The sequence below is a fragment of the Podarcis vaucheri genome (genome assembly GCF_965113315.1).
Source record: "Podarcis vaucheri genome assembly, chromosome: 15".
In the NCBI taxonomy this organism is placed as follows: domain Eukaryota; kingdom Metazoa; phylum Chordata; class Lepidosauria; order Squamata; family Lacertidae; genus Podarcis; species Podarcis vaucheri.
Genome location: NC_138753.1, coordinates 27704419 through 27725681, shown reverse-complemented (window position 1 = coordinate 27725681; position 21263 = coordinate 27704419). Strand labels below are relative to the sequence as shown.

The 21263-nt window shown below is 46.6% G+C and overlaps 1 protein-coding gene across 3 annotated transcripts in view; it reads left to right on the top strand.

Annotated features, from left to right (window-relative positions):
* The window catches only part of ZBTB16 (zinc finger and BTB domain containing 16), a 190682-nt gene that overhangs the window by 158486 nt on the left and 10933 nt on the right, over positions 1–21263 (top strand). For all 3 annotated transcript variants that reach the window (XM_082200425.1, XM_082200426.1, XM_082200424.1), the window contains exon 5: positions 12894–13064. In XM_082200425.1, the coding sequence (XP_082056551.1) occupies positions 12894–13064 (171 nt within the window). The remainder of the gene's footprint in view (positions 1–12893; positions 13065–21263) is intronic.

Here is a 21263-nt window from a genome sequence, read left to right as displayed (position 1 = left end):
AAGATATCCCTGAATGAGTTAAGAATTGCTACACCCATTTGTTCTGCCCCTGAAATGCTACAGAAAAAGTTCCATTATATATTTTTAATAAATGTTTTTTTTCAAATATTTGAATTTGTTTTAGAAAACAACAACCCTGAACCCAATTCACTCCTATGTTCTGTACTATATTCTGTACTAATCAATCAATCAATCAATCAATCAATCAACCTTTTTATTCGACCGTCAGTCAGAAAAAAGTACATTTGTCAATACACAGTTAAAAGCTCCAGAAAGATTTTAGAACTTAGCCAACACTAAAATGGGCTAAACAGATAGCCCCATATCAATACAATCAATTAAAGTCTTGTGACACTTAAAAGCTAAAAAAAGAAATTTAGCCACCAAGGAGGGTATAGCTCTGGTGACATTATTCAGCAAGTGTGAAGCCTGGTTTTCTCCGGATAGGAAGCTAAATTGACATAAGAGTGGGTCTATAAAATTTTGTCTAAGCTCTGCATAAGAAGGGCAAGTCAAGAGAATGTGTTCGGTGGACTCAACCACGCCCATGGCACAATGACAGGTTCTCTGGGCGAATGGTACTCCCCTGTACCTTCCCCACAATATCGCAGAGTCTGTACTAAAACCTGTCACTCCTATGTTCTGTACTATATTGGCCTATCTTTCCATCTAGTTGCCAATCTAGTCCCAACCCCAGTCCGGGGGGGGGGGGACAGGATATTCTCCTTCCATTAATGCCCCCAGGAGCAGATCCTACAGACATTCCTGGTGATTCTTTCCTTATTCTCAAACTACCCTTATAACTAGGAAAGCTCTCTCCGGGTTGAGGCTTGCACCTTCCTTCCTGGAGCTTATGTCTGCTGCTTCTTGCCTTGCCCTGGCCTTAGCCTGGGAAACGATGCTCCTCTTCTTGTTTAAATACCTCCAGGTTGTCGTGGGAATAGGTGTCCCCTCTCTGCCACGTGGCAGATCCCATGCCGGCCTCAAAGGACAATGCCGCAAAGGGCGCTGTGCCAGCAGTTGGCAAGGCCGCGAGAGTCTAGACAAACAGCCTTGGCGGTTGCCATGAATTGGGTCAAGCCCCCGTGTCACCTCCGCATGGCTTTGGCTTACGAAAAGCTTTTTATTTCTTGGAGTGATGCCAGCCAGCCCCTTCGGTCTTTCTCTCGCCTGAACATCTGCCAAAGTTGGGCAAGGGGAGCCAGGAGAAGCAGTTCAGAAAACGATGTAGCCCTTTGTCCTTTTCAGAATGCTCGGTCTTCTGGAAAACCCACCTCCTTTGGGTCTCTGAGCCTCTCCTTCCCAGGTTCCACGAGACCTAGGAACCCATTGCATAACAGATTGCAGAGTCTATTGTACAACAAAGTTACCAGCAACCTACTTGGGCCTTCTCTTGCCCAGCTCAGTTGGTTAGAGTGCGGTGCTGATAATGCCAAGGTTGCAGGTTTGATCCCCATATGAGACAGCTGCATATTCCTGCATTGCAGGGGTTTGGACTAGATGGTCTTGAGGGTCTCGTCTAACCCTACAATTCTATGATTCTATGGACAATATTCTGCTGGCTCAGAACATTTCATCAGCAGAAGAAGTATTCAGCTAAGTGACTTTAATGTACAGCTGTGTTGGATGCAGCCTATAGAATATGAAAACCCAATTCATCTTATCAGTTCTTAAAGAGCTGCAGGGAAATCAGAGGGCTTTATCCTTTATCCTAACCAACCCAGCAATGGTTTGGCAAAAAAAACAATAGCCCTCCTGATGAAAACTGCAAACAGGTCCCAGGCGCCACCTGCCCTTGCCATGCGCAGTAAGAGATAGGGACCTTCAGGCAAATGACTGGTCTTCCACTCAAATGCTACGGAGAAAGCTCTTTAATTTATAGTGTAGTAGTCTTTTCAGCTTGCCATTTTTCTACACTAAAAAAGTCCGAAATGCTGTATTCTTTCCTCATGGGAGATTTGCTCCACCCTCTTAATCATTTTGGTTGTGCTGTTCTGCAACTTTTCCAGCTCCAGAATATCCTTTTTGAGGTGTGGTGACCAAACCTGAACACAGTATTTCAAGAGTAGTCACACCATAAATTATGATATTGCCTTCTTGGAGCTCTTTCCAATCTCCTTTTCTTCTTAATACCCTAAATAATTTGATATGATCAGCAAACTTGGCTGCCTCTGCTCACTTCTAATGAACAAGTTAGAAAGCACCAGTCCCAATACTGCAATTTCTGCATCCCTCCATGGGGAGAACTGTACACTTATTCCTGTTCTCCAGTTCCTGTTCCATAATATGTTACAGATCTGTAAGGAGACCAGTCCTGTTATTCCAGGACTGCTAAGCTTCCTTAGAAGTCTTTGGTGAAGTGTTTTGTCAAAAGTTGTTTGAAAGGTTAAGTACACAAGTGTCAACTGGGTCACCTCTATCTGCATACTTGTTGACACTCTCAATTTTTTTTTCATGAGACAGCACTTACCCTTGCAGAAGCCATGCTGATTCTTCTTCAGCAAGACTTGTTCTTCTATATGCTTTGTCATTCTGTCTTTAGCTATGCTTTCTTCCACTTTTCCCAGAACAGGCTTTAAGCTAACCAGCCTGTTATTTTATAGCCTCCCATCTCTGAATCCCTAAAAAAGAAGAAGAGAGATGTTGTAGTGGCCACTTCCTAGTTCTTAGGTATGGAGGCTGATCCTTTTAGGTATAAGTTACATATTTTTGCCCATTTCTTTTAGAACTCTTGGGTCTGGATCTGGTGATTTCTTCATTTGGAATTTGTCAATAAGGCCTGGAACTGGAAGAAGCAATACATTATAACTAGTCACCACTTAACTGGGGAATTGTACCATCTTTGTTCCCATCCAATGTCCCTGATGCAGATCTGAAGAAGAGTTGCTTATTATATGACACATGAATACAGTGGTACTTTGGTTCTCAAACGCCTTGATACTCAAACAACTTGGAACCCAAACACTGAAAACCTGGAAGGAAGTGTTCCAGTTTGCAAACTCTTTTCGGAAGCCGAACATGCTCCGTTTTGAGTGCCACACTTCCATTTTGAGTGTTACGCTGAGGTCTGTCTGTTTTTGCTATTTATTTTGCATTTCTGTTTTTGCGGCTTTTTGTTTTGTTTTTGTGACTGTGTGGAAGCCAGTTCAGCTACTGATTGATTGATTGTGTGACTGCAGTACATTGTTTATTGCTTTCATTTTATGGATCAATGGTCTCGTTAGATAGTAAAATTCATGTTAAATTGTTGTTTTAGGGGTTATTTTTTAAAGTCTGAAACGGATTAATCCGTTATGCATTACTTTCTATGGGAAAGCGCACCTTGGTTTTGGAACGCTTTGGTTTTGGAACGGACTGCTGGAACGGATTAAGTTTGAGAACCAAGGGGTAGCCAATGGGGTGCCCTCCAGATTTTTTTTTGATCTACAGTGCCCATTGTTCCTGACTGTTAGCCATGCTGCCAGGGGCTGATGGGAGTTGGAGTCCAGCAACCAGTTTGTGTCAAGCACTGCAAGGACCTCAAACCAAGAACCTTGTAGGCCAGTCCCTGGGTCCCCTAGGACGTCTGGGCAGAGGAGAGAGAGGACAGGGGGTCCATGGACACAAGGAATTTCTCTCCATGCCCCAAAATCTCCCTGGAAATCAGATGATGTGACAACTGCCACCATCTTGGCTGTGCTCTCCCCAAGCGTAGGTAACTCACTGCTGGAGAAGTAAGTGTGGACAAATACCACGAAGTGACTCGTGTTTTTCCCTGTTTGGCGTGGCTCTCCCTTTGGCATGAAAAACAAAATTCTAGTCCGTTCTGGTGGGCTGTTTTGTCGTCATCACTCTTTGCATGTGGCAACTGCTCACTAACACTCTTGGCTGTTGAAACAGGTCCAGGTTGCGTGGTTCTCTCTCTCTCCCCCCCCCCCCTTCAAATCGGGGGCCAATTAGTTTCACAAATGAGGACCCCGCGGTGCCACCGTAGATTTGTTCCAGGCCTGCGCACTGGCCTGCCGCCTTTGTCCTGCCTTCCACTCCCGCTGGCGACCTTTATTCACGGCCTCAGCGGGTGCTACTTACGGGAGACTTCTGCGGCCAGGCGTCCTGCCGGCTCAGGGCCTCCACACCACAGCTGGCTGAGGTGCGCAGGGCCTCAGACCCACTGACCTTTGCCCCGATCCTGCTGTCATTTTGAAAGTTACAGACCAGAGGGCTGCATACCTCGTGGGATTTACTCCTTTGTGGGTGCGAGGACTTTTGTTCCAGGGGAGGAGGGTGGATTTGGGAAGGCTGTGGAGAGCTTGCCATTGGCTGTGTGTGGTTTTGTTCCTGCCTTTACCCAGGACTGGGAAGCAGATAAGAGCGGGATACCGCCGGGCTCCGCCGTGTCTCTTAATGTGTGTTTTTAATTCTCTGCCTCATTAGTTCTTCCCAAAGTGTCATCTTTGCCTGCCGTCCTGGTAGGGTCCACCAGCTTCAGAATCATTCTGCTTTCCCTCTGCTCAGGTATTTGCATCTTTAGAAGTGAACAGTCACCTCATGAGATGTGTTTTCATGGAGAAGATCTGGCACAGCAGACCGGTCATACCTGAGACTGCGGGGAAAGAGAGCAGAGAATCAAAATCGTTTAGCAACCAATCCTGCCATGTGCTGTCGGAAGTCTGTGTTCTGGAACTTTGTTTTCCTCCACCCTACCTTGAAAGGATTGACAAAATTAGTAAATCCATTTGTGTTACTTTTGCTGTACAAGTACCAATAAATCCCTCCTGCACCAGGAAGCGGAGGGGGATTCAGGGGGGGGGAGCAAGCGAGCTGACAAATTTGTTTACTGTAGGTGCTGTGTAATGAAATGTGTTTGTGTGTCTGCTCCTCACAAAGCCACCCTGAGGCTTTCTGGAGCCCGTGGCGGGATATAAATTGAAAGGGGAAGAAAAGAATAAGTTCAGATGGCAGCAAAGTGGCAAGATTTTATCTTCACCCCTGGAAAGATCACAGTCATGGAACTTGGGCATAATCCTTTGCCTTATTTTTTTAAAAAAATAAATGTGTGTAGATATTTGACCTGTTCCGTTCACAATCCACGAATACACCTTATCTAGCCCCTACCCACCCACCCCCAAAAAAGCACAGAGAAGAAAAGAATTTGCAGTGGCATTTTGGGGAGGGGACTGGGTGGTGCTGTGGGTTAAACCACAAATCCTAGGACTTGCCGATCAGAAGGTCAGCAGTTCGAATCCCCGTGAAAGGGTGAGCTGCCGTTGCTTGGCCCCTGCTCCTGCCAACCTAGCAGTTCAAAAGCACATCAAAGTGCAAGTAGATCAATAGGTACCACTCCGGCAGGAAAGTAAAGGCGTTTCCGTGTGCTGCTCTGGTTCACCAGAAGCTGCTTAGTCATGCTGGCCACATGACCCGGAAGCTGTATGCCGGCTCCCTCGGCCAATAAAGCGAGATGAGCGCCGCAACCCCAGTCGCCCACGACTGGACCTAATGGTCAGGGGTCCCTTTACCTTTACCTTACCCACCCACCCCCAAAAAAGCACAGAGAAGAAAAGAATTTGCAGTGGCATTTTGGGGAGGGGACCTACAGTATCTAAGGTGATATGAGACTCTGCAAGCTTTTTGAGGTTTGCAGGACATATCGATAGGGAAGAACCGTGTATCCTTGTACTGACCCTTCCCTTCCTGTCCTTAGGGGCCAACACTAGCCATGTGCAATAGTTTCCAATAAAGGCTCTTCCCAGCCTGCTTTTGTTCGAGGCTTTTGGGGGCGGTTGTCGAAGTATGGAAAAGCATCTGCCATACATCAGCTGTGAAATGTGTGTGCATAGTGATACGCACCGTATCGACAACACAAGGCGGAAAATAGCTGGAATGCAGGCCAGAGTGGTGCCACTGGCAAGGGAGGGGGACACTTCCAAAAGAGGAATGGAGGAGAAAGTGTTTGTTAGAAATCGGGGTGTGGGGAGAGAGAGAGATAAAGAGAACGTCGGGAGTGGGGGAGTTGAACTGTACATTCTGCTGTCAGCCCAGCTTCTTTTGCATCCTCTTAAGATGCAGACAGAAACCTGTCTCCCACGGAGCCGGCGTGCTGCAGGGTTTTGTGTAGAAGAGGGGGCAGGCACATCCTTGAATGAAAAAGGAGGTTTTACCCGATGCATCGACGGTCGCTGGGGCGCAAGGAAGCAGCTTGCATTCATAAGAGTTTTCTCCATCCCCACCCCATGAACAGAGTTCTTTGAGAAGGATTGGTTTGGTTGTGGGTTTCGGTTGGGAGTGGGGAGATGTCACCGCAGGACTGGCTCCAGGTTTGAAGGGTCCTGGGGAAAGTGCCTTCTATGGGTGCCCTACCATTGCTACCACATTTATAGCCCACCTTTTCTCCATGAAGGTGCCATACATGGTTCCTACCTTCTCTATTTTATCTTCAGAATAACCCTGTACCTTCCCTTCCATCTACCTAGCTTTGCTTTCCTCCCTTTTTGTATCAGTATGTTTGATGCTGTCTGTATTTTGTCTTTGTTTTAAAAATGAATGAAGTTTCTTTAAAAAAGAAGAAGAGGGTTGGTTAGGTTGTAAGATAGCGACTGGCTAAAAGTCACCCAGTGAGCTTTAAGGCTGAGAGTTTAAATCCTGGTCTCCTAGCTCCTAGTCCAACTTTCTAACCATCACCTACGTTGGTGGGCCCCGGTCTCCTAATTTTTACCTTACCTAAATGCAGTGACTACCATTTTAATTTTCTCCCAGTGCACTGAAATCATTGGCCGAGCCAATGACACCATGGAATATTTAAGATCTCAGTTCCTAGCCACCCAACATCAGCTGTTGTGTCTCTCTGGTCAGGGCTGGCTACTGTCCAATGGGACTAGTAGGCAGAAGGCAGGGAAGGCAACCATAGTAGAGCCAACAAATTCTAGACCAGGCATTCCCAAACTCAGCCCTCCAGATGTTTTGGGATTATAGTTCCCATCATCCCTGACCATTGGCCCTGTTAGCTAAGGATGATGGGAGTTGTAGTCCCCAAACATCTGGAAGGACGAGTTTGTGGATGCCTGTTCTAGACTCTTTACCTCCCTTCTTCTGAAAAGGCTGTCAGGAGAACGCTGGCGGCTATGCTGTACCTCCACTGCCAGAGGCAGTATGCTTATAAATACAAGGCATTATTAAGAGCATTTATTTCACCCTCCCATCACACTCCATTTGATTTCCCATCAGTAATGGCAGCATGCAGCCCAATCTGGCATTAGGGCTATTGGCCTGATCTAGCAGGCTCTTCTCATGTTGCTGAGTTCTGCAACGACCAAACTGAGACTGAGGAGGAAGCTGACAGCCAGGGCCACCCCCATGACAGGTTGTAAGAAGGCAAGCAGGTGGGGGTTTGGCTTGGGGAAGACTGAGTTTGGTGGGGCAATGCCCACTCACCTCAATGGATGATGTTCCACTGTCTTCAGGCATTAGCAAGAGATCAGGTTACCTCTCAGTGCCACAGGAAACTCCCCCCTTGATTAGGAACAAACACCAGGAGCTGCCTTATACCAAGTCCATCTAGTTCAGTACTGTCAACTCTGACTGGCAGCTGTCAGAGATTGGAGGTGGCAGGAACTGAACCTGGGATCTTCCACACGAACAAAAGGTTCATGCTCATGAGCCCTTCCCATAGCATTTCCACATAACACACTGCCTTTAAAAGCAAAAGAGCAAGGTAAGTCAGATCAGTTGGCAACCCAGAAATTGTTGCCTGGTATAGATACCTATTTAAGAAGTGCAGAGTCTCTGAGTTCTGAGAGTGTTTGCAACCTTTCTGTGTTCTTCCGCGTGCCCTGGAGAGGTAGGGAAAATGCTGCAAAAGCCCACATCAAGAGCAGTGAGGTTCCTTTTGGCAACGCTTTGGGTTTATTGACTTCATAGTACCTCTCTACCTTCCTCCCCAGCACTGACACATTTCTTGTTCTGCAAATTGTTACCCAAAAAAAGCCTGTTTCTATTTAGAGGTCCCTCTCCCTGATTAAGTCGGCACTTGCGATGCAGGGTAATGAGAGCCTTTCGCTCGGAAGGTGAAAGCACCTGGAATTGTCTCCAGCTGTGCTGCTCTCTTGCCCTGCTCCCTTGGTTCCCCTTAAAGGTCTAAGCACATGTGGTTATACACAGGTGGAAACAGATTTTGCAGTGACTCCAGCACAGGCATTCCCAAACTCAGCCCTCCAGATGTTTGGGTCCTGCTAGGTAGGGATCATGGGAGTTGTAGGCCAAAAACATCTGGAGGGGCGAGGTTGAGGAAGCCTGCTCTAGCAAGTGCCTGGGCATCTCTTTCTCTGAGGGGTGGATGGGTGGATGGGTGGATGTCAGAGAGAAGAGGGATCCTTTTTATGAGACAAAAGGAGGTATTTCATTTTTTTGGACTTGCAGGTGCAAGATGTAGAAACGGCCACTAGATTAGATGGCTTCCTGAGAGAATCGGGCAAAGGCACAGAGGACGAGAAGTCTGTCTGTGGCTGCTGGTTGTGAAGAGTAAATGAAACTATCTGCCAGTGAACCCCAAAAAACCACAGTGGGAGAGAACTCTTAGTTTGGGGTTTTTTATTACAGTGGTACCTCGGGTTACATACGCTTCAGGCTGCAGACTCCGCTAACCCAGAAATAGTACCTCGGGTTAAGAACTTTGCTTCAGGATGAGAACAGAAATCGCGCAGCAGCGGCGGGAGACCCCATTAGCTAAAATGGTGTCTCAGGTTAAGAACAGTTTCAGGTTAAGAACGGACCTCCAGAACAAATTAAGTTCTTAACCTGAGGTACCACTGTATTACATTTCTAGCCTACCTTTCCTCCAAGAAGCTCAAGGTGGCACAATATGCATAGAATCATAGAACTGTAGAGTTGTAAGGGGTCCCAAGGGTCATCTAGCCCAACCCCCCTGCAATGCAAAAGTCTCAGCTAAAGCATCCATGACAGATGGCCATCCAACCTCTGCTTTAAAAACTCCAAGGAAGGAGAGCTCTTACTGTCAGAAAGTTCTTCCTGATGTTTAGTCGGAGTCTCCTTTCCTGTAACTTTGGTTTGAGTCCTACCCTCCAGAACAGCAGAAAGCAAGCTTGCTCCATTTCCCATGTGACAGCCCCTTAAAAAAGTTTACTTGGCTATGACCGAAATAAGAGGAAGAGCAAGCGAGTGGGGTGTTCTCCCCCTTCTGATTCCTCCCCATCCTAAAAATAACCCTATGAGGTAGGTTAGGTTGAGGGACAGTGTGGGGAATTGAACCCTGACCCCCCAGGTTCTAGTTCAGTGTTCTTCAACTTTGGGTCCACAGGTGCTGTTGTAGTACAACTCCCATCATCTCTAACCTGCTTAGCCAATGCTCAGGGATGGTTCTAGGAGATCCTTATATTTTGTCCATGTTTTATATAATGATTTCCTAATGACATGGTTCATAAATCCCCTGTGTACTTTCCCTTTTTCATAAGCTAAATACGCATGCCAACCATAACGATTGTTGAATCCTACTAGATCTAACAAATCACTATCTTTTAATACAGTCCACTCTTTTAGCCAATTTAAACAGACAGTGTCGTAATATAAATTTAGGCCTGACCTCCCAGGTTCTAGTTCAGTGTTCTTCAGCTTTGGCTCCACAGGTGCTGTTGTAGTACAACTCCTATCATCTCTAGCCTATTTGATAATGCTCAGGGATGGCTCTCTCTTGCCATCATGCCCTTTTTCTGGGTTTCCCAGAAGCATCTAGTGAGCTGCTGTGGAATGCAGAACTAAATGGACCTTTGATCTGATGCAGTAGGACTCATTCTATGTTCTAAGAGGCCTTAGGTGCAAGATTCTGCAATTGATAGAAACAGGGACTGTGTTGGGAGATGAAAATGGGCACATATAATTTCCATAAGATTCTGCTGTTACTCTAACGTGAAGCTTGTTTCGTTTGAGTGAGCACCACCACCACCCCAAAAAAATTGCTTCTAGAAATTGCCTCTTTCTTCTCACCTGGACTAAATGTGGCAATAGAGTCACAGTTCTGGCATGCGGATGCTGTCCTGTAGCAATCCTCACCCGACATTCAGCCCGATTTGGCTGTTGCAATAGGAACAATTGGCATCTCTCCCTATTCCTTGCAAACGTATTCCTGGAGGGTTCATTTCTGGCACGTAAATGAAGTGTGAATTGCTTCTCGTTTCTTTTATTTCTTTTTTCCTTTAAAGGCAGTGCAGATCCAGTGCTTACCTTGCAATAGTGTGGTGTCGCTAATGAATCGCTAATACAATTTTCAAGATAATTTTATTTCCACCCTCCCCACGTTCTAATGGGCCTCCAAAAAAACCCCCAGCATTTCCTCGCTTTAATCTTCCCTGGGTAATGCAATTTGCACTGACTCATACATTTCAGAACAATCAACTATGCATAAACAAAAGCAAATTGTTTAATAGCACAAAGGTCATTGGGTATTTGTTATTGACGATGTGTAAATATTGGAATGTGGTCGCGGGGCAGATTTACTGCCTCTATGGATACAGGCCATTGAACAACTTTACGTCCCTGGTTCATAGGCTTGTAAGCTCTTTGGCTGACATTTCTCCAGTGGATTTCAAGCAGTGCAAGGGATGAAAGAGGGAATATTATTTCCCCACCTATTTCTTCTGATTGAATATGCATAGGGGTTGAGTGGGCCATCAGAATGGAAAGTGTCAGTAATCAGGACGCACGCCTCCTGTTCAGATTTCACAAAGATGTATTTCAGGTTAGAAATACAGACACACCTGGGCTGTCGACAAGCCTACAGAATGGGGTGGAGAATCTCTGGCCAGCTGCACCTTCCCTATTTGTCTGAGCCATGCCCACCTGCCAATCACCTGACATCACACATGACATCAGGATTGGGATGAGCCAAAGGGAGCTTCCACAATGCCACCAATCAGCTGGTCATCAGTGCTCCAACAGCCCTTCATGCAGTGCTTCTGAAGTCCCAGTGATCACCAGGCTTTTAAAGCACCAGCGATCAGCTGATTGGATAGACTTCAAAACACAGCAGGTGGCTCTTTGCAAACCGCATGCAAAAAGCCCTGTGTGGTGCTTTGAAGTCGTGACAATCAGCTGTTTGCTGGAACTTCCAGAGCCCTAAACATCTGAAACTCTCCCTAAACCAAAGGCCAGCTCTGCATCTAATGGGCAAAACTAAGAAAGCCAATATCCTTAGCTGCTTCCTGCAATGTTGTGGCATTCCACCTCCTGAGGAGCTACTCCAATAGTTGGTGTTTGAGGAAACATGGGAAGCTTGGCTTAAGTCAAGTCAAATGTTTGGTCCCTCCAACTCAGTGTCGTCTACAGCAGCTCTCTGCAGTTTTGGACAGGAGCCTTTCTAGTTATATCGGAAGATGTTGGGGATTGAACTTGGAACCTTGTGTATTCAAAACATGCCCTATGCCATTGAGCTAAAGGCCCCAAAGGTAGGGCCGGCTCAAGACATTTCGGCACCTGAGGCAAACGCCAAAATGGGTCACCAGGGAAGACAGGGTGAGTGAAGATTGACATAAGAAACAAGGGTGGGGAGAAAAAGATTGACCTTGGGATCTCCTGCCCTAAGCACTCTGCCGCCTGAGGCAATCAACGCACCTGAATTCTTGAGTGGGCCAGCCTTCTCCGAAGGCCAGAATTGGCCAAGAATATGGGTTGGGTTTCTGAAGACAGGAAGGAGAACTTTGGGGTCAGAGGCTGGTAGGTTTGCCTGCTGCTGTTTTGGAAGTAAGCCATGCCCAATACCCCAAACTGCTCCTCCTTCCTGTGTTGTTTACCTTCCTGCAAGCCTTCAGCTTCCATGTATTTCCAGATTGCTGTTACATTGTAAAAGTCTTACTGTTGTCATTAACTAGTCATCAGATGAAAAGAGAGCCAGGGGCTCTTCTCTGCTTTCCTCTCCACTTTCCTGCAAAGAGGCATCTTTAAAGTGATAGTTAATATTTTTAATTTTACTTCTTCAAAATTACCTCCTTCTTGCAGATGGATATTCTGGAAGCACATTAGGAAAAAAAGCATTCTCTTCCCAATTTCAGTTGATGAAATTTAAAAGCCACCATGTGCACATCATAACACTTCTACTTTTTTTTTAATTTGGCCTTTATTTTATTTTATTTTAATTTCCTTCCTAACTAGTGCAATCAGGTTTCATTAGTGGAGGCGTACGTTTTTCTAATATGCTTTTCTGATTACTCCTTTTGATAGTTATATCAAAAGTCACTTGTGTTGGTGCATACAATGTAAGGTGTCCCTCTGCTTCTGCGGCCATCTTGCCATTGGCAAACCTTTGTTTGCACCACTCCCCATAAAACCAAACTGAAGTTCCAGTCTGAATATTGCAGTCTGAATAAGCTGTCACAAATTAAGCTTATCTGATTATTTGTTTGTTTCTACATAGGCATGAGAACAGCCAATACGCTGGGTTGGGCCACAGGTACATCAAGATATCTGGGGATTAGCAGAAAAGTCACTGAATTTGGCTTTGGGATAACCTACTTTATTTTTTTTAAAAATGACTGAATAACATTTTCAGTGTTTAGACTTCGGCACTTTGCATAATTCCTGGCTTCTCTCCATGATGACAAAAACAGAACGAATGGTTCAGCTAGTAGAATTTTGAACTGCATTTCTGTGCATGCTTTTAAACACAGCCATTTCCTTAAAGCCTCAGCTGCTGCTTCCTCTGACCTCCTGTCTGGGGTTGGCCGTTTCCAGCACATTTTCGTTTACCTTGACACCCATGAGGTCTAGAAACTTGTGGTGCAGTTTAAGATGAGATTCTACTCCCAGTTCCACCCAGCCTCGCATGCTGTGCTGCTGGTGTCTAGAACACTCATTCAGGCATGGTACAAAGGGGGAAACAGCTGATGAGAACTCCTCTCCCTCTCTCCCTCCAGGCTCGGACATGGCCGTCTTCTGCCTGCTCTGCGGGAAACGATTCCAGACACAGACCGCTCTGCAGCAACACATGGAGGTGCATGCCGGAGTGCGCAGCTACATTTGCAGCGAGTGCAACCGCACCTTCCCCAGCCACACAGCCCTCAAGAGGCACCTGCGCTCCCATACAGGTAAGCAGACCACAAAAGGGTTGGATGTTAAACTTAGATTGGCTTGCGGGAACTGCGACAAACTCCCTCAGTGAAAATGGGATTGAGGCAACATCACTGAGAATGTTGTTGTTTAGTCGTTTAGTCATGCCCAACTCTTTGTGACCCCATGGACCAGAGCACACCAGGCACTTCTGTCTTCCACTGCCTCCCGCAGTTTGGTCAGACTCATGTTTGTAGCTTCGAGAACACTGTCCAACCATCTTGTCCTCTGTTGTCCCCTTCTCCTTGTGCCCTCAATCTTTCCCAACATCAGGGTCTTTTCCAGGGAGTCTTCTCTTCTCATGAGGTGGCCAAAGTACTGGAGCCTCAGCTTCACGATCTGTCCTTCCAGTGAGCACTCAGGGCTGATTTCCTTAATAATGGAGAGGTTTGATCTTCTTGCAGTCCATGGGACTCTCAAGAGTCTCCTCCAGCACCATAGTTCAAAAGCATCAATTCTTCAGCAATCAGCCTTCTTTATGGTCCAGCTCTCACTTCCATACATCACTACTGGGAAAACCATAGCTTTAACTATACGGACCTTTGTTGGCAACGTGATGTCTCTGCTTTTTAAGATGCTGTCTAGGTTTGCCATCGCCTTTCTCCCAAGGAGCAGGCATCTTTTAATTTCACAACTACTGTCACCATCTGCAGTGATCAGGGAGCCCAAGAAAGTACAGTGGTGCCTCGCAAGATGAAATTAATTCATTCCGTGAGTATTTTCATCTAGCGAATTTTTCGTCTTGAGAAGCACGGTGTCGGAAAAGTTTTGGAAAAGCTTCAAAAATCACCGAAAACCTCAAAAAAGGCTACCACACCGCGTTCTATGAGTTGCTCCTCGAAGTCAAGTCGCAACTGTATTAACGGTGTTAAGAAAAAGGAAACAAACTTGCAAGATGTTTTCGTCTTGCAAAGCAAGCCCATAGGGAAATTCGTCTTGCAAAGCAGCTCAAAAACCGCAAAACCCTTTCGTCTAGCAAGCTTTTCATCTTGCGAGGCATTCGTCTTGTGGGGCACCACTGTAAAATCTCTCACTGCCTCCATTTCTTCCCCTTCTATTTGCCTTCTATTTCTCTATTCTCACTGAGAATAGGGAGATGTATATCCTTCATTCCTCCCTCCCTGTAACAAACTGTGAATCCAAGGATCCTCTCTGAGTGGCAGGGGGTACGTTATGGATCTGCAACAAGGACTCCTGGTGTTTGGGGTCCCAGGGCAACTACAGTGGTACCTCTGGTTAAGAACCTAATTCGTTCTGGAGGTCTGTTCTTAACCCGAGGTACTATTTCTGGGTTAGCGGAGTCTGTAACCTGAAGCGTCTGTAACCTGAAGCATTTGTAACCTGAGGTACCACTGTAATTCCCAGTTCTGGGCATAAGGTAAAGTTGAGGCATGTTCAAAACGAAACTGTACTCTATTTAGCAAGCACTCAAAGAGGGATTATGCTTGACATTTTCATTAGTAAATGCACAGTCCTTAGGACGTGCCATAAACACTGTTGGAGGTTTAAATGAGAACTTTACTTAGGATTCCCTGCAACAAAACTATTTCTGTGAAATCTTTTGATTCCTATAAAGGCTATCCACTTTACGCTGCCCATAAAACAATTGCTGTTTGGAGATGCTGCTTCTGGGCACCTGCATGATGCTTTTGAGTTTGCAAAGCACCTGCCGCCACTTCCAAGCCAGCAGATCATATGTGAGGAAGGAGAAAGGGGTTGGCAGTGCCAGTCAGTATGTAGAACCTCCTTCTGCGGATGCCAGGGAAGCCCATGCCAGCTTCTTCCCTTTCAGGAAAGGGGCACTCCAAAACATCTGCCTCCACCACTGCCACCTCCCTGTCCTACTAGCCTGAGTAATGGGGCGGGGGGGGACGACTTCATTTTGGCTTGCATTTAAAGGTGAACCTACCTTTCCAATAGGGACACAGGTGGCGCTGTGGTCTAAACCACAGAGCCCAGGGCTTGCTGATCGGAAGGTCACAGTTTGAATCCCCGCCACGGGGTGAGCTCCTGTTGCTCGGTCCCTGCTCCTGCCAACCTAGCAGTTTGAAAGCATGTCAAAGTGCAAGTAGATAAATAGGTACCGCTCCAGCGGGAAGGTAAACGGCGTTTCCGTGCACTGCGCTGGTTCACCAGAAGCGGCTTAGTCATGCTAGCCACATGACCCGGAATCTGTACGCCAGCTCCCTCGGCCAGTAAAGCAAGGTGAGTGCCACAACCCCAGAATCATCTGCAACTTTACCTAATGGTCAGGGATCCCTTTACCTTTACTACCTTTCCAAAACAAGACACTAACCAAAATGCAGCCACACATTGAAATTTGCACTTTTCTGAATTTTGCAATGTAGTTCTTCAGCCTCGTAATCTGCACAAAACGTGTATACTGGCATAGAGTGTGCAGAAAAGTAAATATATCTGGGGGAGCAGGATAACAAAATGCATTATATTGCTTTGCAAGATTATGTACTTTGCAAAACCTGAGTGGTACCTCAGGTTAAGAACTTAATTCGTTCTGGAGGTCTGTTCTTGACCTGAAACTGTTCTTAACCTGAAGCACCACTTTAGCTAAAGGGGTCTGCCACGCCGCTGCTGCACAATTTCTGTTCTCATCCTGAAGCAAAGTTCTTAACCCGAGGTACTATTTCTGAGTTAGCAGAGTCTGTAACCTGAAGCGCCTGTAACCCGAAGTACCACTGTATATATTAGGAGGGATTTGCACTAAAATGTTGGTGAAGAGTTTTCTTTTGTATTTTAATAAAAAATGGAAACTGATGTGAAAATGTGAAGAAATGAATTGAAGATGGGGAAAATGAAATGCTGACACGTTTGTTGGCCCTGGGGTGAGCAGGCAGGCCTGGTTGAAACTCAGAGGTCAGGGTGATCAGGCCTTACTTGAAGCCTGCTCCCCCCATCCTACTTGTTAGGAACAGAACAGGAGTGGTCATCATTCTGTGAGACCCCCCCATTCAGTTTCTCACCATATCCCTAGTGTGAGGTAGTCTTTATTTCCAAGAGGCCTCTGTCCACCATACAGAAAAAGGAACATTGCCTCTCTCAAGCCAAGGATAACGTTTGGATACTCGCTTCCCAGCCTCTTCTCAAAGTTGTAATTTGGCGTGAGGAACCTGTGACCCTTCAGAATGTGCAGCACTCCAGCTTCCATCAACATGGCCGACAGACCAGAGACAATGAGAGTTGGGAGCCCAGCAATATCTGGTTTCCCCCCTCCCTGAGGCAGTTGATAACTGCTGTACTTCTGCCTCTGGAAATTTGGTTTGTGGGCCAGAAGATGAGAGGTGGGGCTGAGACGTGATCTGTTATATGACCTTAATAAGTGGGCAAGTGATCACAATTCAACTGCTTAAGGTGCTGGATACAGCTCACTAGGCCAATCCACCCCCCCACCCCCACCCCACCCCCGTTCTTAATGGGATTACAACAACCTGTGCTGCATGCGATTGGGATTTAAATTGCATCAGGAAGTGCTTTTGGAAAGCTGCCTTCGATTGGAGGAGGGCTAATGCTATTAATCCACTGACGTGTGGGCTTTCCCTTCTCCGTTCCTTTAAGTGCCAAAACCCAGGGAAGGATGAAACCTCTGGCTCTGGGAAACAATTCCAGATGCAGCTGAATATAGAGCAACGCTTTAGATATCATCCCTTTTATAAAACGTCTCTCCTTTCCTCAAGCTGCACATTTCTCCTTGTAGTGGCTGGGCATTTGATGTGGGGCTTTAGTCAGGATGGAGCGATGGCCACTATAACCTTTTGGAAGGAAAAGGCAAATTCATAAAGGACAGGTATCTGAGCAGCAATGCTCTTGGCCAGGATAGCTGAATGGAACCTCCTTGTTCAGGGGGAGTCTACCTGTGAGTGCAGCGTGGCACCTCATGTGAACTCTGTCATTTCACCACCCAACACCATCCGGTGTTGGCACGAAGTCCCATGCTCTCCTCATATGCTCATGTAGAACCTGCATTCTCAGCCTCTGGGCTGTCGATTTTTTTCTCCTCCTGTGAGATGTACAGTTGCACAACGTTAAGATTGCCTCTCCAGCTCTTTCTGAGAGCTTAGCTGATGCTCGCATCACTCGCAGGCTTTCTGCTCTGCCTCATTAATATTCCATCCTCCCCGTCCCCATTTGCTTCCAGGGCTGCGTGTTTAGCATCAGCAGCTGCGTTCAGTACACAGGGCCAACCGAGCTGCTGGCATTGACGGATCCCTGATTTACTTGGCCGGCTGTATAATAAGACCCTTTGCTGTGCCAGCGAGGCGGCCTACAAGCCTCCGGATTGGCCACTCAGCCGGCTCACGAATGCAGCAGGTAGCAATGGAGAGGCCGGGTCACAGGTGCAGCCAAGCGGCCAGAGGGGGCTCTAATTAGTCCCATTTGTCCTGGACTTAATGTCAGCCTCATTAAGAGGCCTTGCAAAGTTAATCAACGTGCCATAAATGGGATTTTTCTTGCTGTTATCGTTGCTGTCTGGCAGCTGGTGTGTGTGTGTGTGTGTGTGTACAGTACCCCAAACGCAGCTCCAGTTTCCTCCCTCTATATGGCTCCTAAAGCAGGTGTCAATGGTGTGAGCACTTCAAGTGTGTAGGTTTAAGCTCATTTAGCATGTGATTGGCTTTATAATTGAATTTGCTCATACAGGCTCCGGAATTTCAATGCTCTGCTTAGAACAGTTGAGCCTAAGTTGGAGAGAGAGAGAGATGGAGAGAGAACTCTCTCTCTCTCTTTAACTTAATAATAATAAAAATAATCTCAGAAATCCTCCATAGAATACGGGGAATTGGAAGACGTGACCGCCATCTGATTGCCATCGAAGCTTGCAGGCTGCTTCTTTTGAAGAAAAAAACAATAATAATTTGACACAGAGAAGTGTCATCACTCTGACTTTGAGGAGGCTGTTTGTTTGCATGTGAGAATCAGAAAGCATGGATATCAGTAGCATGAGAATCAGAAAGGGCAGCACTGAATTGGAATCCAGGATCCTTGCCATGGCAGGAGTTTGATAGCACTCATTCTGGTGCGAAGCATTTAATAGGGTTGTATCCTAATAAGCAGGGACACGGGTGGCGCTGTGGGTTAAACCACAGAGCCTAGGACTTGCCATTCAGAAGGTCAGCGGTTCGAATCCCCGCAACGGGGTGAGCTCCCATTGCTCGGTCCCTGCTCCTGCCCACCTAGCAGTTTGAAAGCACATCAAAGTGCAAATAGATAAATAGGTACCGCTCCAGCGGGAAGGTAAATGGCGTTTCTGTGCGCTGCTCTGGTTCGCCAGAAGCTGGCCACATGACCCGGAAGCTGTATGCTGGCTTCCTCGGCCAATAAAGTGAGATGAGACCAAAACCCCAGAGTTGGTCACAACTGGACCTAATGGTCAGGGGTACCTTTACCCTAATACGCTCTACTTAGAGTAAAAGCTCTACTTAGAGTAGACCCGCTGAAATCATTATACCTAAGTTAGCCATGCCCGTTATTTTCTGTCAGTCTCCTCTGAGTAGCACAAACATTTAATACAGCCCATAGTGTTTGTGGGGCCTCAAGCGACCCTCCACCACCATGAGGTTGGTTTATATGGTTCAGGGGCTGAAGTTGAGGACTAGTGGCTTGCCCAAAGCTGTCAGGTGCGCATTATGCCACACTAGGCTCCAACACAGTCCTAAGGACCATTACCTTTCTTGCTTGGAGTACTTGGAAGCCCAGCACTGATACAGGACTTGTCTCCTCAGCCCCACCTCCCTCCCCAATTTGGAGATGGAGAGGGCAACACTGGGGCTAACCTTAACTTCGTGCTGGGTGTTCCAGGTGAAGCACAGGACTAGGGACAAAAGCCTACCTCTTGTGGCCTCGGCAACCACCAAATTATTGTTTGGCACCTGCCAAGGCTGGCCCACAATTTTGCCTCCTATGGTAGATGAAAGAGGGACCATGGGCTCAGTGGTAGAGCATGTGGCTTTGCATGCAGAAGGTTCCAGGTTCAGTCCCTGTTAGCATCTCCAGGTGGGGCTGGGAGAGACAGGAGATTCCTAGATCAAAGTTGGAAGTGAATCATAGAATTGTAGAGTTGGAAGCGACCCTGAGGATCATCTAGTCCAACCCCCTGCAATGCAAGAACATGCAACTGTCCATTATGGGGACCGAACCTGCCGCCTTGGTGTTATCAACACCACGCTGTAACCAACTGAGTATTTGTAGAGTACAATGGTAAGAACTTAATTAGTTCTGGAGGTCTGTTCTTAACCTGAAACTGTTCTTAACCTGAAGCACCATTTTAGCTAATGGGGCCTCCCACTGCCGCTGCGCCACCGGAGCACGATTTCTGTTCTCATCCTGAAGCAAAGTTCTTAACCCAAGGTACTATTTCTGGGTTAGCGGAGTCTGTAACCTGAAGCGTATGTAACCTGAAGCATCTGTAACCCAAGGTACCACTGTACTCAGAAGAAGATGCTTAGAAGAAAGACTTTCTTCAGGGAAGGGCCATAGCTCATTGGTAGAGCATGTGGCTTTGCATGCAGAAGGTCGCAGGTTCAATCCCCAGCGTCTCTAGCTAATTCTGGGAGAGATTTCTGGCCTGAAACCCCAGAGAGCTGCTACCAGTCAGTGTAAACAATATTGAGTTAGATGGGCCCAATGGTCCAATTCAGTATGAGGCAGCTTCTTCTGTTCTTCCCTGTCTCTGGGGGCCCCTTCTGCATAGCCTGCTCCTGTCTGCAGCAGAAGGAATACAAGGTGTGCATGTTGTTAGTACACATCAGTTTGCTGTGTTTTTAAAAGAAAAGATTAACAATATGGGGGGAGTGCTGTAATTGAGGCAACGAGGGTCCTAATTGAGGGGAAAGGGGGTGGGTTGATGCCCACGGAGGGGAGGGCAGAGGGCGGCAGGATGAGGGAGGAGAGAAAAGGAAGAGAGTAAAATATCATTGTAAAGAGGAAGTGGAGGCGGCAGCCTGCAAGTCTATAACAAGAAGGACAATTTATGCTCAGGCACGAGTTTGGTTTGACATGGGGATAATGAAAAAGCGTAGGTCATTGTGGATGACTTAAGCCTTCAGCAGCTGAGGAAAATGTATGAAATGCGAGCGGCATTACACGCTTGGCGGCTCTGCACATCTGCAACGGGACAAGTGAAATACAGTGGGGCCATTCTTTACCATAAACTTGTGGTCGTCGGATCCGCCAAGCCCGGAGAAGATTGTAATTACACTGACAAGACAAATCAGCGATATTTAAATATTCATGAACAAAGTCTTGGGCGATCAATCTATCTTTATTGTCCTTCCGTTCGGCTTCTGTAATAAATATATTTTTAAAAAAAAACTGGAAAAAAGGAAAAAAGCTAAAAGGAGCTGGAAGCCCCTCACCTTTTTCCCCCTCCTTGCCTTAAGAAGCAATACTGGGGAAAGAGGGGGCAGGTGCTGGAGGGGAAGAGGAAGGGGCAATAGATTGGTGAAGCTGATGGCAAAAATCTAGAGATTTTCAGTGCTTGATGCCCTAAAATGCAAATGATATGGGGTATGATCCAGTGGGAATTTTGGCCCCACAAGCCCCAGTGACACAAAGGGGTGGTGTGCAAGGGGAACTAGTTCCCTTGTGCTATTCCCCTCATATCACTGGGCATCTGTAGCCAAACTTACCAGTGAACCATGCCCAATGTATTCTTGTGGTGCCTAATTTGCAAGTGATTTCTTAGGCGGTGAGCTTTCCCCAGCAGAAGAGACTTGCCTCAAAACAGACCAATTGTTCCCCAAAGTCTACACACACACACACACAAAAAAAAAAACACTATCCCACAGTTCACGTTGGCTCTGGATTGTTGACCAAGATAGGAAGAGATCGACAAGCAAAAGGACAATTGTCAAAGCATGCCTTGACTGTTTCTTCAGAGAGCGTCTGTCTTTTCTTTCCAATTCATATGTGAATCGCACCAACCCACCCCTCAGTCCCTGTGCCCCAAACCAGAAGTGTCAGGAACACACATGTTTTCTTAATTGTATGCCCTTTTTCGTCATGGCCTATGGTTACAGACAATTAAAAGTCTGTTTGATTGGAACTGTATGTACATTGATAAGTACTCACTTAATTGTGGGTTAACCCACTTGATTGGCCCAGAGCACAGTGGCACATTGGAAGCAGATGGCATGAGTGAGTGTTCTTCCAAAAATAGGGGCCAT